The sequence below is a fragment of the Myotis daubentonii genome, chromosome 3 (assembly GCF_963259705.1).
Source record: "Myotis daubentonii chromosome 3, mMyoDau2.1, whole genome shotgun sequence".
In the NCBI taxonomy this organism is placed as follows: domain Eukaryota; kingdom Metazoa; phylum Chordata; class Mammalia; order Chiroptera; family Vespertilionidae; genus Myotis; species Myotis daubentonii.
The window spans coordinates 136,113,233-136,135,511 of record NC_081842.1 but is presented as its reverse complement, the minus strand read 5'-3'; the positions used below and the strand labels follow the sequence as shown (position 1 = coordinate 136,135,511).

At 46.9% G+C, this 22,279-nt stretch overlaps 1 protein-coding gene across 5 annotated transcripts in view; it reads right to left on the bottom strand.

Moving 5' to 3' along the window:
* The window catches only part of PHACTR1 (phosphatase and actin regulator 1), a 485,326-nt gene that overhangs the window by 74,109 nt on the left and 388,938 nt on the right, over positions 1 to 22,279 (bottom strand). For 3 of the 5 annotated variants that reach the window (XM_059688650.1, XM_059688648.1, XM_059688646.1), the window contains exons 4-5: positions 8,762 to 8,929; positions 6,381 to 6,587 (exon numbers count right to left, since the gene is read on the bottom strand). In XM_059688650.1, the coding sequence (XP_059544633.1) occupies positions 6,381 to 6,587; positions 8,762 to 8,929 (375 nt within the window). The remainder of the gene's footprint in view (positions 1 to 6,380; positions 6,588 to 8,761; positions 8,930 to 22,279) is intronic. The other 2 variants (XM_059688649.1, XM_059688647.1) reach the window with 1 other exon arrangement.

The following is a 22,279-nucleotide window of genomic DNA, read 5'->3' as shown; positions in this document are numbered from 1 at the left end:
TACAACTCCTACAGCTGATGGGAGAACACTTTCTGTGAATGACATCAGGGCTGGCAGAGCGCCTCGCACACCTTGGGCACTTGGAATGTGGCTTCCATTCAGCCTCCCAGAGGAGGGGAGTGCCAGCACCTGCAACCTGGGTGAACCTCAAGGACACTACGCTGAATGAAACAGGTAAGCCAGTCGCAAAAGAACAAACGCTGTACAATTCTACGTAACTGAGGCACCCGGAGTATTCAAATTCAGAGAAACAAGAATTAAAATATTGGTTACCAGGAATTAAAGGGGGAAGAAAGAAAAAGAGGAGTGTTTGATAGGTATAAATTTTTAATTCTGCATGATGAGAAAATTTTGGAAATCTGTTGCACAATAACATGATTATCCTTAACATTATTGGACTGTACTTAAACTGGTTAAAAAAAGTGCCAAGTGAATTCAGTCTCCAACCCAACAGTGCTACAAAAAACACAAAGGTATTTGCTACAATTTTCACCCTGATCATAGAGGTCAGAGCAGAGAGCACCCTTTTAAAATGTTTCAATCAATAGTGTGTACCTGCACTGAGAAAAGAGTTTCTGCCTTTTGAAGACAGATGAAGACTGGAAAAGTATGGAGAAATGGATATAAAGAATGAACTCAGGTAAGTTTCCCATTCCTTCAAGGCATCAGTTATCAAGAGAGTGTGAACCTATAACCACTTCATGAGGCTTCTGGGTTAGGAGTCATTAACATTTGAAGGCACAGATGAGGTCCAAGGTCACAGTGGTCTAACCATCAGTTTACTCCCACTGTCAGAGTAGAATACTGGTAGGAAAGCAAGGAGGGAGGCAAAAGTAGTCAGGTGATTTGTAGGGTTGGAGAGGAGGCAGGAAGAGGAGAACAAGGACGGTGGATGGGGATTGGAAAGCAATGGCCAGACAGAATCAGAGAACAACAGAGAAACCAAGTGAAATTACATATCGGAATGTAACTGTAGAACAGTCCATTGTAGACAGTGTCCAAAAAACTAGAGACAGCTGTAAACAGGAATATTGGCTTTGGCTTGACAAGCACTGGATAAAGGGTTCCCATTTGACACCTGTTGGGGCTGAAAAATACCACTGGGCACGGATGCCATTTGTCTGGTAAATTTGCAGTTGCAAATAGTTTGTAATGTTGAAACTAGCAATCAACCTAGTTCTGATAATGCAGTAGGTTTCCTGGTAGTTGAGGTTCTAAAGATAGTGCAAACAAGCCCTCAGCAGGTTCACATTCACGGGAGGACTTGTTTTTAAGGATCAGCAACAGTTTCCTTCTTTTTTTTTTTTTTTCTGAATTGTGGCCAAATGCTCCAATGTTTTCTGCCCCATTCTTGAATCTTATAGACTGTCTCCTTCTAGCGTGTTCTTTGAAACCTGACCCAACTGTGGTCAGGTCCTCTATAATTAAGTGCCTTCAGAACATACTTTTGAAAGACTGGATCATTTTTTTGGTCTTAAATAGATTAAAAAACATAAAACAAAAACAAAGAAACAAAAAACTCCATCAATTAACCATAAAGAATGCAAATGATTTTGATTTTATTTTAAGAATAGGTATCTTGGTGGACATGGTATAAACTAATGGTTATAAGTTAGGGCTCTGGAGTCCAACAATATAGATCCAGTCCAACTCTGCCAGCAACTACCTATGTAACCATGACCAAGTCATTTCAATTCTCTAAATTTCATTTTTCTCCACTGGGAAAAGTACAGAATAATGATAATCGTACCTACCTCACAGGACTGAATGGTATGTCATAAAGTTTTCAAAATCTGGCAGCTGCCATTGTTACTACCCAAGTGTGAACGTCAGACTAAAGGCCAGCTACCGTGTAGGTTCATCCTTTATTCAAATGGCACTCGCGGGGCACACAATTGCAAGTCCCTTATGCAGAAGGCATGGATTATTTGTGCATTGTCTAACATTTGACTTCTGGAGATAGGATGTCTGGAGAGGTGACTGAGGAAGACTTAGAAAGAAAGAAAACAGTGGGTTTTGGTTTTTTTTTGTCTCAATCACCCTTTTCCTCTAGGGTTAGCCATCATTCCAAGAAGGACATATTTTGAGAATCATTCATTTCAGATCATATTCATTATGCAACCAGCTCTGCTGGGCACTGCACTTCCAGAATGGAAGGGACTGCAGTGCCTGGCCATTCCTGGCCTTTAGTACATGCTACTGTGCATGCTGGTGCTGGACAAGATGAGATGGAAAAGGATGGCAGTAGGAGAACAAATAAATAGTTAGGGAGAGCAGGAGGGCTTCTCTGTACCTGGCTCAAGGACAGAGACAATTTGTATGATAAACAGTCTCTAAGTTAATTTCCTGATAAAGTGGAAGCAAATACCAAAGCAGAGATATTTCTGCATCGCTCCCCCTGATCGTGTACCTGGGTGTAGCCCAGTTCAGGCCAGCATTGTACCAGACAAGTCACCACTAACACTAAGGCTTGGTGTCTTCCAAATTGTCTTGTGTTTCCTTTCAAATTGTCAACGGAACAAGACAATGAGAACACGGTGAAACTCCTAAGTCTCAATTTAGAGCTCTAGAATTCTTAGTTTATTAATTCCTTCTGACATGGCCCAGATGTCTCTCGGGTAATTAGTAACAGAACACGGGGTTAGTGTAGCTGCCTCATGGTGATGGGGATTCATTATGACTGATTACTCACTTACGACATTCAAGCAAGTCTAATTGAGTTTAAACCCCAAAGCCCAGCACCGGGATCATAGCCCTCAGGCTTCTGTACCTGTTTTGTCTTTGTCATATTTAAGAGGCTACCAAGTACACTATGGTTAGGATGGCTTTTTTATCCATTTGATATGGAGGTGAGATTTACAGGTAATAGATAAAGTCTACTCTTCTTGGGAAAGAATGAGGGAAGCTAGAGATTGGGCTAGTTTACATATTTTCATCCCTCAAATATCAAGAGTCCGGAGGATGCCAGGCTACACAAGTTCAGGGCTCAGAGCCGAAGCTATGCATGAATGGAGTGTGCCCTCAGTAATTAGATAAATTAAAGGGTGCTGCTGGCTAAGAAATTCTGTCAATTCTTCTTTAAAATGTCTTATCTGATGTTCTGTTCTTTCTCTTCCCACTGCTATCAGCCAGATGCTTGTTAACTCATATTTCAACAACTGGAGGAGCCTCTTAAATAGGCTCAAGCTGTTTGACTAAACTCAACTAGTGATTTTGGAGAACGAGGCATAGGTCTGGCCTCGGTGGCTTCTCTGTCAGGTCTTCCACCTTGTCCTCTTTCTGTTCAGCCTGCACAGTGACCCAGGAAACATTTGTAATGGCTAGTTTTAATCATAGCACTCCCCTGCTCAAAAACCTCTACAGGCTTTCAAATGCCACAGGCATACAATCTAAATCCTCGAATGCCTTCCCCAGTGAACCCTCTCTCAATACATCCTGAGATGGGCCTGCCTTGGCTCAGCCATCTGGTCACTGACCCGGATGTTGGTCCCTCTGAGTCTCTATCCAGGGTCTTCTCTCCTGGAATACTCTTCCTTCATTCTCTGTAGATGCCCTTCATGCTCCAAAGGACAGCTCAAGCCTCAGCCTTGTGCAGTAACCTTTCATCAGATGGCATGCGCTGAACTACAAGGATCACTCTTGACAGTAGTGATTTTGCCACCCCATTTTTTAAAATATATATTTGACCTTTGGACAACAGAGGTTTGAACTGCGTGGCTCCATTATATGCAGATATTTTTAATAAGTAGTTTTTGATTCACAGTTGGGAGTCTGTGGACACGGAGGGCTGACTGCATGCATTGTTCTACGTTAGGGGACTTCAGCATCTTCAGAATTTTGTATCCGCAGAGGTCCTGGAACCAATACTCCCAAAGGCTGAGGGGCAGCTGAAGTTTTTAGGGAGTCAAAAGTTAAATGTGGATTCTCAACTGCATGGGGGGGGCCAACACCCCACACCCATGCATTGTTTAAGAATCCACTGTATATATAACCAAGCAATTCTAATTTTAGAAATAAATTAGGGAAGACTCAAACACGCTTATAAAGAAAAACATATGATGTTGAGGATGTTTGCTATTGTGCTTTTCACAAGGAGAAGATGGAAAGCCCATAAGAGGGCAATCAAGTAAATCCTGACCAAGACCAAGCAGCCAAGAAAATCATGTGCCTCTTCACTAACATGGGAATCAGTTCACGGTATATCACTGAGTGCACAGAGCAGTGATAGAAGACTGTACAGCAGTATTTTAGATAGACAGGTAGATGATAGATAGATAGATCATAGTTAGATAATAGATAGATATGATAGATCATAGATAGATAATAGATATGATAGATAGATCATAGATAGATGATAGATGATAGATCATAGATAGATAGATGACAGATGATAGATCGATGATAGATAGATCATAGATAGATATGATAGATAGGTAGATATAATAGATAGATGATAGATAGATAGATATGATAGATAGATGATAGATCAGGGGTCCTCAAACTTTTTAAACAGGGGGCCAGTTCACTGTCCCTCAGACCATTGGAGGGCCGGACTATAGCTTAAAAAAAAAACTATGAACAAATTCCTATGCACACTGCACATATCTTATTTTGAAGTAAAAAAACAAAACGGGAACCAACACAATATTTGTATTTGCATGTGGCCCGCGGGCCGTAGTTTGAGGACCCCTGTGATAGATAATACATAGATGGGTATGATAGATAGATGGACGGGGTGCTCTCTTGGAAGGAGGCTCTCTTCTGCGAGCATTTTCTCCTTCTGGTTTTCTATGCATTTAAACTTTGGGGCACTGAACGAAAGTGTTATTAATGCAGGGGTGGGCAAACTTTTTGGCTCGAGGGCCACAATGGGTTCTTAAACTGGACCGGAGGGCCGGAACAAAAGCATGGATGGAGTGTTTGTGTGAACTAATATAAATCCAAAGTAAACATCATTACATAAAAGGGTACGGTCTTTTTTTTCAATAGTTTTATTCATTTCAAACTGGCCGGATCCGGCCCGCGGGCCGTAGTTTGCCCACGGCTGTATTAATGAATTGAATGGTATACGTGGAAATTTGCCCTTTTAAACCACAAACATCTGCAGGGATGGATGCATACGTTGATGGAGTAGTTTGACACAGCTCCATGTTTAGGTTGGACTCTAATTAAACCCAGCACCACATGAGAGAATCCCATGATCCTAGAACAACATTCACTGAACTAGGCGTTGGGAAACACAGGGTCTAATCGTGGCTCTACAGCAGAATTCTTGCCCACCCTGGAAAACGGCACTTATTTTCCTGAACCTCAATTTTCTATTATAAAATAAGTGTCTATTCTTCCCAACCTCTATCCCCATTCCATCTTAAAAAATGTACAGAGATAAATAGAAACAATAAGAATACCAAAGACCCTGTAAAAAAGGCAGTTGATCAGCATCAGGTGGGATTACTATCAAGGCCGGAGAACAACGCTCTGAAATCTTTAGTCTCTGATATACCACAGGCTCGAATCCCAGGGGTATCCGATTCACGTGCTAATGTGCAGGGAAGGGCAATTTACTGGACAGCTGATTTAATACCGTGGGCACATCAGTTAAGCAACAATTTAAAAATGAAAATGCAAGAATCATTTTAGAACAACATTCCTAAGCTTACTCTTCTTTTAAAAGTATTTCTCACAATACTTTACAGATATTGTCTTTGCTTTTTAAAAATTAAAAAAAGTTCTTTTATTTTTTTCAGAGGAAAGCAGAAAGAGATAGAAACATCAATGATGAGAGAGAATCATTGATCAGCTGCCTCTTTCCTGCAAGGCCCCTACTGGGCATGGATTCCGGGCAAACTGGAACCGAACCCTGACCTCCTGGTTCATAAGTCAAACCACTTAGCTGGTGCTTATTTATTTTTTTCTATTTTTAAGAGAACAGCACAGATATAAATTTTAATAAAGGAAATATGCTGGCCTTCATATCAATAATTTAAAGACAAAAGTTTAAAGCTTTGGCAAACTCATTATAAAGGGAACAAGGTGCTACTCTTTATCTTTGCAAGGACTTTGACATGGAACCTGACCCACCTAGATGGGCAAGTGGCCTTGAATTACTCACATGGATGCCGATGTGCACGGTGACAGATACACATGACTGAAGGCTCTTGGCACATGACTGGTAGGTGTATATCGAATATTTCTTGACACAAAGACACAAACCCAGGCATGACTGCGTGTACCAAGACACACACGGAAACACCCACACGTCCCACAGGCCCACAGAGCGGCCTCCCCGAGGCGGTTCACGGGCTTCGGGTGAAAAGGAAGAGCAGAGGTTTCCCTTGAAGGGAAGGGGGGGCGGCGCCCCCAGAGACGTCTTCACTCACCTGTCAAGTGGTTGGCAATCCTGGCTGTGGGTTTGGGAGGCAGGGCAGGGGGCTGCTTGAGGAGGGACAGCTGCTTCACTGGGGTCTCCTCATGGTCTCCAGAGAAAGCAGCAGGTTTTTTGGGGGGCAGTAGCAGGACTGGTTTGGCTGAAGGATCTTGGGACAGGAGGACTCCAGACTCACTGGCAGAGGGACTCTCTTCAGACACTGAGGGGACAACCACAGGACACACAGGAGACATTACACAGATGCAGTGCGTGGGGCTGGCGAGCACACAGGACAGGGGTGGGGCAGCCACAGGCAGCGCTCCGGCTCCTCCAGGCGGTCCTGAGAGTGTGGGGAGCTAGAGAGAGCTGGAAACCCCTCTCCGGGCACCGTAGGGAGGCAGAGGCAGAGGCGGGAAAGGGAGAGGGGGAAGGATCAAGAGGGAGAAAAAGGAAGAAGGCATTTTCTCAAAACGCTGTCACGTCCATCTGGGCAGTTATAATGCTGGCTCTGTGAATGCTCTAGAATGTGATGACCCACAGACGACATGGGGAATTAAGTGCCTCCTCTGACCCGAACCAGCACCAAACACCAGCACCTCCCTTGGGGCCTGCTGCCCTGTGCTAGGCAGGGAGAGAGGGGGGGTTCTTGTTTTTGCCCGCTGGGTCTCGTCCTTGCTCCCAAGTCTGGGACACCAGGTAATGAAGACAGCCCAGAGTTTGAACCAGAGGCACGGCCTACACATGTGGGGCAGCTGCTCTGGAGCCCCCTGAGCTGGTGCAGCCTCTAGTGGGCGCCCTGCCTTCTACACGCACCTCCCTGGCCCTGCGGCTCCTAAAAACCTCAACCAGGTGAAGGAAGCTCCTCAACACCTTTTTGCCTTCCCCCTCCCTCTCTCCTCTTACTGGCCTGAATTATGGTTTTCTTGTTTTGATTTGCCCCATTTCTTTCTCCCCCCTACCCCCCCCCCACCCTTTTTTTGGTCAGTCCTCACCTGAGGATATTTTTTTAGGGAGAGTGGAAGAGAGGGAAAGACAGAAACACGAGCTGCACCAGGGCCTGGGTGGGGGAGGAGCCTGCAACCAAGGTAGGTGTCCTTGGCTGGAATTGAACCTGGGACCCTCTGGTCTTCAGGCCAATGCTCCATCCACTGAGAGGAACTGGCGTGTGCTCGCCCCATTTCTCTTTGCTCTGCACTGGGCCTGACTCTTCCTTTGCCCCGACTGGCTCCAGGGAGGAGTTGTCTTGGGCAGGGGCATAGGCCTCCTGGCAGATGACAGTCTGAAACTGTGGCTCCACTGGGTGTCAGACCTCACCATGCCCATCAAAGCCATCTGATCAATGTTACAGGGAAGGGTGAATAAAAACACAATTCACTGCTTCAGCTGGGAAAATCGCCCCAGCTTGCGGGACGGGGGTTGCAACTCAGCGGCCTGTCTTCCTTCCTCCCATCGCGGCCACAGTCAGAATGCCCAGAAGGGACTCCTCTCTGCGCCTTCTTCCTCTCTGACCTGGTTAGCAGTGTTCCCTGCAGCACCCAAGCCCTGGCAATAACCCCCCTGATGCTCAAGGCTCCCCCGTCCCAAGGGACACTGTTATCAGCGTGGGACACACCTGGTCCCAAAGTGAAGCCGGGACCTGACTCTGTGAGACACCATCTCTGCCACCCTCCCACCTGCGCTCTGCTGAGGAGACTGTGCACCTGGTGTGGGGAAAGGACGTGGCCTCTCTACCCACGCCAGATCTTCCAAGAGGTCCCTTCCCCCAGGCGCGACTCCTGGCAACAGGACCATCCTCACTGGCTTGGGAAGGGTCCCAGGAGGAATGAATATTGGCCGCTCAGAGGGCTTTGGACCAGAGAGGGAATAGTAGTTAGATGGCGTCAAAATCATCTGTTGACAGGATACAAGTTAACCAGCAAATGGTAAACAATGTAATGGCCAATGAGCACATTGACTGTATACCGTAAATTGGTACAACTTACTAAATTGATACAACCATTAATTGGTAACTGGGGCTAGGATGAAAGGAAATGCCAGGGCAAGCAGACAGGTGAGTTAGATGGGTACCAGAGAGAAGCGCAGGGTTCTTTAGCTTGATCTTAACAGAAATGAGTGTTAGGAAACAAAACCATGACAGTTTACATAATCAATAGTACAAAAACAGGGTATGTCACTTTAAAGATATTAAAGGTATAAAAATATTTTTAAAATCTAGAATAATAACTGAATATCATCCCAATTTTTATACTCAGTATGTACTGGTTGGTCAGTTGCATCCCTATTTCTAGGATTCTAACGCGTGGGGTGGTGGACAATAAAACCCCAAGTCCAGTCAGGCCAAGGAACCTTAATGCCCCCTGCTGGGCCTGTGGTGAACTCTCCCAGGGCCATTACCTGTCCCATCCATGATGTCTGAAGGTTGGAGCACCTCGTATGAGCAGGGGTCTCTGGGCATCGGGACCGGCTCCATTTCGGACAGGGCGGGCAGAGACAGCTGGCTGGCGCTCAGGGACTGTCCGTTTTCCAGGGAGTCCTCCTCATTGGATATGGAGAGCTCCCCATCTGCCAGGGAGAGGAAGTGCCGTTAGACAACGCCTGCCTCCGCGAAGGGTGACACCCAGGGTCTAACTGAGTCTCCATCTTTATCAGCATCTGCACTTGTTCTTTTGCTTTTGAGACATTTACTTTATTTTTAGAGATGTGCCATCTAACCACCAGCACAAGAGTTTCCAATGATCTTTAGTCAGTTGCTTCTTTTCTCTCCATCTTTCTAACCACAATCCACCATATTTTGTCTCTATTTTTTTTTCAATGAAAGTGAATAAAAATTGATTTTTCTTCATAATTTTGGAAACTTGGAAAAACTGAGCAGACCTCAGAGCCTGGAAAACCAGGGTTAGGAATTCCTACTTCAGGGAATAAAGGGCTCCGTATCACGCAACAAGCCAGGAGCATGGTACTCCCGCCTAGGAAAAAACTCATCCTGTCTTCTCCCATCTGCCCAAATTCCCTCTGAAAGGCCACAGCAGCCAGAATGCGGGAAGTGCCTGAATTCTCCAGAGCTCACCAGTGCTCGCTGGTCCTGTGGGCGGGCAGACTCTGATCTGGCTTGCAGCTCAGCAAAGCAAGGGGCAGCCAGTTAACACCATGGGGAGGATCAAAGGCTCCTGCACATTTGTCAAATAAACCGCCCCCCCCCCCACCGCACCCCTAGTGTGATTTCATCCTAGCCCAGGGGAGTCCTCCATAACTAGACACTGAAATAAAATGAAATTTTAAAGGGGACTGAAGGCTGTTCTAGTAAAATGAGCAAATGCCCAGATGGAAGACTCTTACGTGATGCTTGGTCAGAACACAGAAACTAGCAAAGCAATTACCTGGCTTACAACTGCAAGCAAGATGACTCACTCATAGAAATGAAACAGCGAAATGACTCCAAGGTTAAATGTGGAAACACAATCCTTTTGCTCTGCCTTCCCAAGGCTGTAACTTGATCCACAATAATATATGGTGACAAAGGACCCTCTGCCAGCCCCTCCCCCAATTATCTATGACACCTATGTCCAACAGAGTGACCTACACATGAGCAGGCCTTAGATAACGTATGGCTCAAGGACGTAGGATTTTTAACCTGAATGTCCTATAAACATAGAGAAAACATAACGGAGAGCAAAAAAAATCATCCGAAACAGACAACATAAAACACAGTACTCGAAAAGAGTGTTGTGCATCTGTTTTCTTCCTTTTCTCATTTAGCCTTTTTATTGCCTCAAATGATAGCAGTCAGTTGTTATTATAACTGATTAGCAAGACGATTACTCTTCCTCACTAATACGAGCAGCGCAGACCCAAGGCTAACGCCATGGAGAGGACACAGCTGAACCGAGGGTCTGTAGGGTGGGAAGGGCTGTAGTATGTGGGTCCCTGCACAGCATCCCATCATGTATGGTCCCATTCCTCTTAACATGCTTTAATTTCGCATGTTCAAACCGACGCCATGGGAAAGAGCTCTGTTTCAAGTTCCCAGTTGGTGGAATAATGACACAGCTACCATTCAGTTTAATACATCTCTTGGAAACCACTTTGATTTTTGATGTTCCAAGTGTAATAAAAGTCCTGGATAAGACAATCAAAGGAGAGGGGGTTTCAGCACTGTTGCCAAGTTCTGCTTCTTTGGGGCAAAGATGCAGTGGGGTGATTGGTGCACATTTTAACAGTTAGAAATGCCACAGAAGCAACACTGGGAAGAAAGATACAACTGCGGTTGGATTACTCTGTGAGCCTTGGTTTCACCCAGGCTTAATGCCAAAGGCTTTGCTAGTCACAGAGTAGCAATATCACTCATTCCTCTTGCGTCTATTTACCCCTGAAAAAATTTAGCTCCCTATGAATTAAAAGTACCTTTGCTAAGTCACAAGGCCCATACCACTTTAGAGAAGAAACAACCTTGGGAATTTCACTGTCATAATGTCTACATATACATTTCCATTGAAAAAAATGAAAATAGGAGAAAAAAGAAGAAATAAGACACTGATCCTATCGCCACCCTAACAGATACAATTTCTTTTTCAGTACAGATTTTTCAGTTATATTCTTACTATGAATCAAATTTTGTCTTTCTTTACTATTATAGCATTACAATTTGCAGAATTACCATCTTAATGATTATATTAGACTAAAGGCCCGGTGCACAAAAATTTGTGCACTGGCGGGGGTGGGGGGTGTCCCTCAGCCCCACTTGTGCCCTCTCGCAGTCTGGGACCCCTCGGGAGATAACGACCTGCTGGCTTAGGCCTGCTCCGGGGTGGCAGAGGGCAGGCCCAATCCCTAGGTGCAGCCCCTGGTCGGGCTCAGAGCAGGGCCGATTGGGGAGTTGGGGCACCGCCCCCTGTCATGCACAGAGCAGGGCGGATCAGGAGGTTGCGATGCCACCCTCAGTCATGCTCAGGGTAGGGCCGATTGGGGGGTTGGGGCACCGCCCTCTGTCACACTCAAGGCAGGGTTGATGGGGAGGTTGTGGCACAAGCCCCTGTCACGCACAGAGCAGGGCCGATCAGGGGGTTGGGGTGCTGCCCCCTGTCACGCACAGAGCAGGGCCCATCAGGGGGGTTGGGGCTCCGTACCTTGTCACACACAGAGCAGGGCCGATCAGAGGGTTGGGGATCTCCCTGCTGTCATGCACAGAGTAGGGCCGGTAAGGGAGTTGGGGCACTGCCCCCTGTCACACACAGAGCAGGGCAGATCAGGGGGTTGGGGCACTCCCCCCTGTCACACCCAGGGCAGGGCTGATGGAGAGGTTGCGGCTCCACCCCGTCACACACAGAGCAGGGCCCATGGGGGGGTTGGGGTGCCTCACCCTGTTACACACAGAGCAGGGCCGATCAGGGGATTGGGGAACTCCCCCCTACCAGGCACAGAGCAGGGCCGTTCAGGGGGTTGGGGCGCCTTCCCCTGTCACGAACAGAGCAGGGCGGATAGGGAGGTTGTGGCCCCGCCCCCTGTCACACACAGAGTCACAGGGCGATCAGGGGGTTTGGGTGCTTCCCCCTGTCACACTGATCCTGGTGCCGGGAGGCCTCTCGGCTCAGCTGATCCTGGTGCTGGGAGGCTCCGCTGATGCGGGGTTCTGGAGGCCTCGCAGCTCTGCTGATCCCGGTGCTGGGAGGCATATTACCCTTTTACTATATAGGATAGAGGCCTGGTGCATGGGTGGGGGCTGGCTGGTTTGCCCTGGAGGGTGTCCTGGATCAGGTTGGGGGTCCTGCTTGGGTACCTGGCCAGCCTGGATGAGGGGATGATGGCTGTTTGCAGCTGGTCACACCCCCTTCAGGGTGGGGTCCCCACTGGGGTGCCTGGCCAGCATGGGTGAGGGGCTGAGGGCCATTTACAGGCTGGCGGGTGACTGAAGCTCCCAACCTCTCCTTTTTTGCTTTTTTTTTAATTCTGGGATTTATTTACCTTCTATGGCTGTCACTGGAACTGAGAGCTGGCTTTAGCTCTGAGGCTAGGCTCCAGCTCTGAGGCCTCAGCTGCTGAAAGCAGGTATCTGGGTTTGTTTGGGTTCTATAATTGAAACACTGTTGCAACTCCAGCTCGGCCGGCTAGCTGAAAGCATGGGTTTTGTTTAGCTTCTATAATTGCAACATAGTTGCTTAGAGTGCAAGCTCAGAGCCCAGCAGCGGCAGGCAGGGAACCTTGGCTTCCTCCTTCACTGGAGCAAGCAAGCCTCCTGTTTGCTTCAGCTGCCTGGCTGCCGGCTGCCATCTTTGTTGGCAGTTAATTTGCATATCACCCTGATTAGCCAATAGGAATCGTGTCGGAGGTATGGTTAATTACCATGTTTGTCTATTATTAGATAGGACCAGAGGTCCATTGCACGAAGAGATTCATGCAATAGGCCTTCCCTTCCCCTGGTTGCTGGCACTGGTTTTCCTCCAGCACCTAGGACCCTGGCCTTTGCTCTGGGCAGAGCCTTCAATCTTCTCGGCTCTGTTCGAGCCTTCAGTCTTCGCTCCGCCACTTCGCGCCTACATATGCAAATTAACTGCCATCTTTGTTGGGTTAATTTGCATACTCTCCTGATTGGCTGGTGAGCATAGTGGAGGAATGGTCAATTTACATGTTTGTCTATTATTAGGTACGATGAATATACTGATGTTTATCCAGCTATCTCCCTATGGTTGGTCACAAAGGGATTTCAAATGTTTTATGCTATTATGAAAAAAGGAAGTTCTATTGACTATCGTCTAATATAAAATTTCTCCTGCCATTAGAATTCCCCCCTTTAAAAGAGATTCCAATAAATGAAATTTATGTGTATGAATAATTTAATGTCTAGTGACACATACCTGGATCTTCTGAAATTGTCTTTCTAAAGGTTTATTTTTCTTTTTATTTACACAATAGCAATGTACAGATCACACTAATTTCTTAGCTTTTGGTCATTTCTTCAACATTACATTAATAATCATGTTTTATCTATGTATGTATGTATGCATGCATGTATGTATCTATATATATACTATATATGTATACATATCTAGTAGAAATAATTAAAACCATTCAGTATGTACAATAATTCATTATCAATATCATTTATGACCAAGATTGGTAGTGACAGAAATGAAAAACCTTTTATTTGGGTTCATATAACATGGGCATAGAATGATGCTATCATTGTTAAGTAACTTATTTAAAATTCTTATGGCATTTTTGAACATACACAAAGTAGAAACATTAATGTAATGGACCTCATATATTCATCTTCTAGGCAAGGAACCAGCGGGGAATTCCTAAGGCTAGGTGGTTCCAAGTTTGATAAACTTGAAGACCACTGGGACTGGAGAGAGCAGTAGGGTAGAGTGGAGGTGTAATATGTGTCAGATGCTGACATATCTAACAAGGAAATCAGATCACAGAGGGGAGAGAGGAGCATGGTGACGTGGATCTAAGATACAGAACTGGCCATGATGCCGTGCCAGTCCGACTTTCCTCTTCTTGTGCGGTGTAATGAATGAAGATGTTGGTAATACCAAATTGAGGACAACGAAGGGAAAGGTGAGAGTGAATTAACTCAATTGATAAACTCCTGTTGCGAGCTTATAATTAACAACATGCATCACACACCAGAAACTGCCAACCCTCCCAACGACCTTGTGAGAAAGGCAGACATTCTCTATGAGCGCCTTAGGATACACGTTATGGTTTATAGAAACTACAGACCAGCCTGCCTCCTCCAAAGCTCTGGGCCTCACCACACCCTGCCCTGCCTCTCCTCTCATAAGCCAGGCAGGCATTGTGCCAAACGCCCAGGAGAAAACAGACATGGCTTAGGGAAGAGAGGGGGGCAAGATGTGGTGAAGAAACGCAGAAAAGCAGGCACAGAGAGAATTAGTGTGAGCCAGCTGGGGTGAGCCGGGGAAATGTAGCCAGATTGAGAAGTCCTGAGAAGTGGCTGGAAAAAAGAAGGGTGAAAGAAGATAGAAGACATGTGCTCAGGCTACAGGAAGATCACATATGAGAGGTAGAACTTGTCTTGCATTGAATTTTTAAAATATTCTAAAAGTACAATTTATGCAAAAGTTGTATTTCTAGAAGATTGGCCTAAAAGAATAATTTGAATTTTTGTTTGCTTGTTTGCTTGGGAGTTGTGACTACATTCCAAGTGGTTTTTAAAAATTACTGTTTTGCTATTGTTATTTATTTTGCTTTAGGAATACTCTCTAGTTTTAGGGTGATTGACATCAATTTCTGATCAATTAAATTTCCTCAAACCTTAAGGTAACTAAAGTTCTTTTTTTTTAATAAAATAGGTAAATGCCACCATAAAAACCAATGAGCAACTAGAATTCTTTCAGGTTCTTGTGAATACCTATGTAAAAACAGTTTCTACTTTTAAAAAATGATATGAAAGATGGACTTTTCTGAGTGGGCTCAGGGTTTATGATACTTTGCATAAGATAAAAAGTATTAATTTTAATTTTGAAAAACAAAAGTACTATAGTATAAACTTAAGTTCACCACTGAATCTGATATTTTAGGATATGCTTTATGGTTTATATAAAAAAACTTATGTTTAAAAATGTATTTCTAGTTGGACAATAACTCCTTACTTAATAAATAATAGTTAAATGTGACTATAAAAAATTGCTTTATGAGGGCATGTGCTATGGGGTGGGAGCGGCTGGGGAGAGGTAAATGGGGGAAAAAGGAGACTTATGTAATACTTTAAACAATAAAGAATTTAACTTAAAAAAGAACTGCTTTATGTCTGCATATTGAGCCATTACTGCAATAAATTTCTCAAAGATAAAAAAATAAAAAGATTTAAAAGTTAGAATAAGCAATATAAATTAATGTGTGTTCACATATACATATTTATTTTTCAGGTTGTGTAAAAGAAAAGCAAAATGGATAGTTTTGACTTACTCATAAAACTTTTTGGTTTTTAATTTGCAAAATAGAATGCTATAAACCAAATAAAAAGGAGCCCAGAATAACAGGGAAACATGAGCTCAAAACAGCTAATAAAAGAATAATTATTCCAAGTATGAAGAGTATTTGTAGAAATAAATAAAAACCAAGTCCCCGTGCCACTTGCCAAATGGATAGCCTTGCGAGGAATGAAACAAATGCAATGAAATACCCATGTGGGTGATGCAGATACATAAGAATGTGTTTGAAATAATGTCAAGTACAAAAGCAGGAGTGGAGAACAACAATATGTACACAGTGATTATAAAAACATCAAAATGAAGTATGCATGCAGGTTGGCAAAGTTCTGAAGTAAATCTGGCAAAATATAAGTAGGGTTTAATGATTATTAATTTTTTTTCTATAAAAATGCTTGTTCATAAAAAATAACATGAAATCTGCATGCTGCTTTGTTAAAGTGAAATGAAAAAAGAATAGCTTTTGTTAGGGGAAAACTTCTCCTCACTCCTTTGGTTTCTTGAGGAGGCATTTTCCTAAGCCCTCCTTATTTTTGTGTAGCTCCCTACCCCCTCCAGGTACCTCACTGCTGGCCCCTGTTTCCCCACTGGGTGGAGAGAGCCCCAATGTGAGCACTGGGGTGTGCTCGGCACTCGGCACTCGTCCCTGACACCTGGGCTGGTGGTGACTCAGGAGGCAGCCTTTACCTCTTGGGCTGACCCTGAGATCTAGGCTGGGGGTGGGGGGTTGAGCAGAGAGTTGTCAGGCCCATCCATGTCCTCCTCCAGACCAGCCTTTATCAGTAATACACTTTGATCTCCCACTTGTCTTACCTCTAAAATGGTTCAGAAAACTCAGAAGAAAGAAGAGTGCTAATATTGGGCTCCTCAAGTCCTTAACAGTCTGGGGACTCAAGGGAAGAGAATGCCCTCCCACCTCAGGCAAAGAGAAATGGAAGGGGGCACTGATAGACATGGAAAGGATGCTGTTATAGACCATGCTCCCTGGGAGGCCTGCAGCCCAGCAAACAGAGGTGCTGGTGAGCACCCTGACCCATTCTCAGGAGAGCTGGGCGGGAACAGGTGTAGGAGGCGAAGTGCACAAAGCCAGACCTTGAGCTCTGGAGAGCTGTCTTCTTGTTTTTGTCTTCACTAGCTTGCAACACATCACTTAACTCCTGGGACATCAGTTTCTGTCCCTTGAAAAGGAAGGGACTGTGTTAGTTGAGGCCCAACTTCCTTCCAGATCAAAGCATTATCTACATGACAGTGGGAAGATATAGAATAAGCCCCTCCCCCCCAATTTCTTGCAAATAACCCTGATAACTGATAAGCTAAAATAGCAAGTCGTTTTTCACCTCCGTTTTCTTTTTATTGTATGACATACTCTGTCTGGGCATAGTACATCAAGAACTAGGAAGTACATCGATGGATTTTAGATTTAAATCAATAAAATCAATGTATTTTATTGATTTTTTTTTTTTTTTTTTTTTTTTTTACAGAGAGGAAGGGCGAGGGATAGAGAGTTAGAAACATCGATGAGAGAGAAACATCCATCAGCTGCCTCCTACACACCTCCTACTAGGGATATGCCCCCAACCAAGGTACATGCCCTTGACCAGAATCAAACCTGGGACCTTTTAGTCTGCAGGCTGATGCTCTATCCATTGAGCCAAACCGATTAGGGTTAAAGTTTTATATTTTTATTAAAAAAACTGGTAAGTAAAGTTTTAGTCTAGAGCTAGTGACTTGTGCGCTACATGAAAGGCTTCTACACAGGGTAGAAAGACAGGGGCAAGGAGAGGTGGAAGGGATGGGAGGAAACATTTTTGGAGCACTTAAAGCGTCTTCAGTGTCAAGCACTATGCTGGACATTTTATGTATAATAGTAACAACAGCAATACCTAAAACAATATTTTGGGAATTTATCATGTGCCAGGCTTTTTTGCTCATTATATATATGTATTGTTATATATTATATATATATGTTTTATATATATACTAGAGGCCTGGTGCACAAAAATTTGTGCACTCGGGGGGGGGGGGGGGGTCACTCAGCCCGGCCTGTGCCCTCTCGCAGTCTGGGACCCCTCGGGAGATAACGACCTGCTGGCTTAGGCCTGCTCCTGGGTGGCAGAGGGCAGGCCCAATCCCTAGGTGCAGCCCCTGGTCGGGCTCAGAGCAGGGCCGATTGGGGAGTTGGGGTGCCTTCCCCCTGTCATGCACAGAGCAGGACGGATTGGGAGGTTGCTATGCCACCCTCAGTCACGTTCAGGGTAGGGCTGATTGGGGGGTTGGGGCACCTCCCCGTCACACTCAAGGCAGGGTCGATGGGGAGGTTGTGGCACCAACCCCTGTCACGCACAGAGCAGGGCCCATCAGGGGGGTTGGGGCTCCGTACCCTGTCATGCACAGAGCAGGGCCCATCAGGGGGTTGAGGAGCTCCCCCCTGTCACTCACAGAGTAGGGCCGATAGGGGATTTGGGGCACCGCCCCCTGTCACACACAGAGCAGGGCGGATCAGGGGGTTGGGGCGCTGCCCTCTATCACCCACAGAGCAGGGCCGATCAGGGGGTTGGGCCGCTGCCACTGTCACACTCAAGGCAGGGCCGATGGGGAGGTTATGGCTCTACCCTGTCACACACAGAGCAGGGCCCGTGGGGGCGGGGCGGGGGTTGGGGCGCCGCACCCTGTCACACACAGAGCCGCAGGGCGATCAGGGGGTTGGGGAGCTCCCCCGTATCAGGCACAGAGCAGGGCTGATCAGGAGGTTGGGGCACCTTCCCTTGTCACGAACAGAGCAGGGCGGATAGGGAGGTTGTGGTCCCGCCTCCTGTCACACACAGAGCCACAGGGAAATCAGGGGGTTTGGGCACTTCCCCCTGTCACGCTGATCCTGGTGCCAGGAGGCCTAGTGGCTCTGCTGATCCTGGTGCTGGGAGGCATATTACCACTTTACTATATAGGATAGAGGCCTGGTGCACGTGTGGGGGCCGGCTGGTTTGCCCTGAAGGGTGTCCTGGATCAGGGTGGGGGTCCCCACTGGGATTCCTGGCCAGCCTGGTGAGGGGCTGAGGGCTGTTTGCAGCTGGTCACACACACTTCAGTGTGGGGGTCCCCACTGGGGTGCCTGGCCAGTCTGGGTGAGGGGCTGAGGGCTGTTTTCAGGCTGGGACTGGAAGCTCCCAACTGCTCCTTTTTTCCTTTTTTCTTTTTTATTCTGGGCCAGCTTTAGCTCTGAGGCTCCAGCTCTTAGGCCTCTGCTCCTGAAAGCAGGTATCTGGTTTGTTTTGGTTCTATAATCGAAACTCTGTATCAACTCCAGCTCTGAGATCCCGGTTCTCTGAAAGCAGGTTTCTGCGGTTTTGTTTAGCTTCTATATTCGTTACAATGTTTCTTAAACTGCAGGCTCAGAGGCCGGCAAGGCAGGCGGGGAATGCTGGAGTCCTCTGTCACTGAAACAAGCAAGCCTCATGTTAGTTTCAAGCTGCCTGGCTGCCGGCCGCCATCTTGGGTGGCAGTTAATTTGCATATCTCACTGATTAACCAATGGGAAGGGTAGCGGTCGTACGCCAATTACCATGTTTCTCTTTTATTAGATAGGATGTCTAAATCTATATACTCACACCTACATATATTTATAACAACACAATGAAGTTGGTACTCAAATTATCCTCATTGTATAAAGAAAACTGAACACTCGATGGTTTAAGTAACTTGTGTAGATCAAAGCATGGCTGGCAGGTGCTGAGCTATTATGTGGTAGGAGTGTGTGTGAGCTTATTTTAAATGATTTACTTTTAATTTTTTGTTACTTAAGTATGGTAAAAGAACAACATAGCAATTCTTTATAATTAAGACACAGTTGTCACAGTTAAAATTCAAATCCTGTTAGTGTTAGTACTTGCAGAGAAGAAGAATAAATGACATCATGAAATTACTAGAGGCACGGCACACAAAATTCGTGCATGGGTATGGTCCCTAGGCCTGGCCTGCGACCAGGGCCATCTTCCACAGCTGCCTGCAGCCAGCCCCGCCCCCTGCCACCACCCACCCCTGGTTCCCTGTTCACCATCAGGTGATTGGAGCCTGCCGGCCAGGGGAAGGGACCAAGAGGTGGTCAATGTGCCTCATAGTGAATGGTCCAGTGGTCGTTCTGGTCGTTCTGCCATTAGGGTCAATTTGCATATTACCCTTTTATTATATAGGACTAGAAGCCTGGTGCACAAAAATTTGTGCACTCGGGGGGTTCTCTCAGCATGGCTTGTGCCCTCTCACAGTCTGGGACCCCTCAGGGGATGTCCACCTGCTGGCTGAGGCCCACTCCCTGGGGGATCGGGCCCAAGCTGGCAGTCAGACATCCCTCTAGCAGCTCGGGAACCCTCCGGGGATGTCCACATGCCAGCGGGGAGCAGGCCTAAGCTGCAGTCGGACATCCTTAGCGCTGCTGAGGAGGCGGGAGAGGCTCCCACCATCACCGCTGTGCTGGCAGCCGTCAGCCTGGCTTGTGGCTGAGCATAGCTCCCCCTGTGGGAGCGCACTGACCACCAGGGGGCAGCTACTGCATTGAGCATCTGCCCCCTGGTGGTCAGTGTGTGTCATAGTGACCAGTCATTCCCAGTCGTTCTGCTGTTAGGGTCAATTTGCATATTCGCCTTTTATTATATACTAGAGGCCTGGTGCACAAAAATTTGTGCACTCAGGGGGGCCCCTCAACCTGGCCTGTGCCTCTCCCAGTCTGGGATCCCTTGGGGGATGACCACCTGCTGGTTTAGGCCTGCTCCCTGGGGAATTGGGCCTAAGCTGGCAGTCAGACATCACTCTGGCAGCCCGGGAGCCCTCGGGGGATGTCCACTTGCCAGCGGGAAGCAGGCCTAAGCTGCAGTTGGACATCCTTAGTGCTGCCGAGGAGGCGGGAGAGGCTCCTACCACCACCGCTGTACTGGCAGCCAGCAGCCTGGCTTGTGGCTGAGTAGAGCTCTGCCTGTGGGAGCACACTGACTACCAGGGGGCAGCTCCTGCATTGAGCATCTGCCCCCTGGTGGTGAGTGTGTGTCATAGTGACCAGTCATTCCCAGTCATTCTGCTGTTAGGGTCAGTTTGCATATTACCCTTTTATTATATAGGATAGAGGCCTGGTGCATGGGTGGGGGCCGGCTGGTTTGCCCTGAAGTGTGTCCCGGATCAGGGTGGGGGTCCCGCTCGGGTGCCTGGCCAGCCTGGGTGAGGGGCTGATGGGTATTTGCAGGCTGGTCACACTCCCTTCACAGTGGGGGTCCCCACTGGGGTGTCTGGCCAGCCTTGGTGAGGGGCTCACGGCTGTTTGCAGGCTGGTCACACCCCCTTCAGGGTGGGGGTCCCCACTGGGGTGCCTGGCCAGCCTGGGTGAGGGGCTGATGGCTGTTTCCAGGCTGGCTACACCCCCTTTAGGGTGGGGGAGGTCCTCACTGGGGTGCCTGGCCAGTCTGGGTGAGGGGCTGAGGGCCCTTTTCAGGCTGGCCAAGCCCCCCAGCGACGGAAGCTCCCAGTCTCTCCTTTCTTTCTTTTTTTTTTTATTCTGGAATTTATTTACCTTCTATAATTAAAACTTTGTTGCCAGCTCCTTCTCGCTCTAGCTCTGTGGCCACGGCCTGCTGAAAGCAGGTATCTGGGGTTTATTTACCTTCTATAATTGAAACTTTGTTGCTTTGAGTGGAGCTCAGAGCCAGGCGGGAAGCTTGGCTTCCTCCATCATTGGGGCAATCAAGCCTCCTGCTTGCTCCAGCTCCGTGGCTGCCGGCCGCCATCTTGGTTGGGTTAATTTGCATATAGTCAATGATTGGCTAGTGGGCGTGGCTTAAGGCATAGCAAAGGTGTCAATCTGCATGTTTGCCTTTTATTAGTGTAGAGGATAGAGCCCTGGTGCACTGGTGGGGGCCAGCTAGTTTGCCCTGAAGGGTGTCCCAGATCAGGGTGGGGGTCCCACTGGGGTGCCGGGCCAGCCTGAGCGATGGGATGAGGGCCATTTTCAGGCTGGCCACACCCCTTTCAGGGTGGGGGTCCCCACTGGGGTGCCTGGCCAGCCTGGATGAGGGGCTGATGGCTGTTTGCAGGCTGGTCAAGCCTCCCAGTGGGGACCCTCACCCCATGGGGGTTTGGCCAGCCTGGGTGAGGAGCTGAGGGCCGTTTTCAGGCTGGCCATGGCCAATGGCTAGAAGCAGGTATCTGGGATTTATTTATCTTCTGTAATTGAAACTTTGTAGCCTTGAGTGGAGCTCAGGGCTGGCAGGACAGGCGGGAAGCTTGGCTTCCTCCATTGCTGGGGGCAACCCAAGCCTCCTGCTTGCTCCAGCTCTGTGGCTGACACCATCTTAGTTGGGTTAATTTGCATATCTGCTCTTGATTGGCTGGTGGGCGTGGCTTGTGGGTGTAGCAGAGGTATGGTCAATTTGCATGGTTCTCTTTTATTAGATTAGATGGTGCTTCCATTGTAAATAAATTGTGTAACTGAAGTGTCATGTGACAATTTGGGGCTGAAAACATTTGAAGTGTTAGTCTGACTGCATCTTTGTTGGTAAAGCACATGTGCAGAATATAGACATGCACACGTGAAAATCCAGACACATTTTAATATACTAATGATCACCAATGGTTCTACAGTCCATCTTGAACAATGCAGGGGTTAGGGGCACTGACCCCGTGCAGTTGAAAATCCATGTATAACTTTTGACTCCCCCCCAAAACTTAACTATTAATAGCCTACTGTTGACTGGAAGCCTTATCAATAACAAACGATTGATTGACACCTATTTTGTATGTTATATGTATTATATACTGTATTCTTTCAATAAAGTAAGCTGGAGAAAATGTTAAGAAAATCATGAGAAAATACATGTACAGTATTTATTGAACAACAAAATTCATGTATGAGTAAACCTGTGCAGTTCAAACCCGTGTTGCTCAAGGGTTAATTGCAATTAAAGCACACCTATGTCAAAGCAAA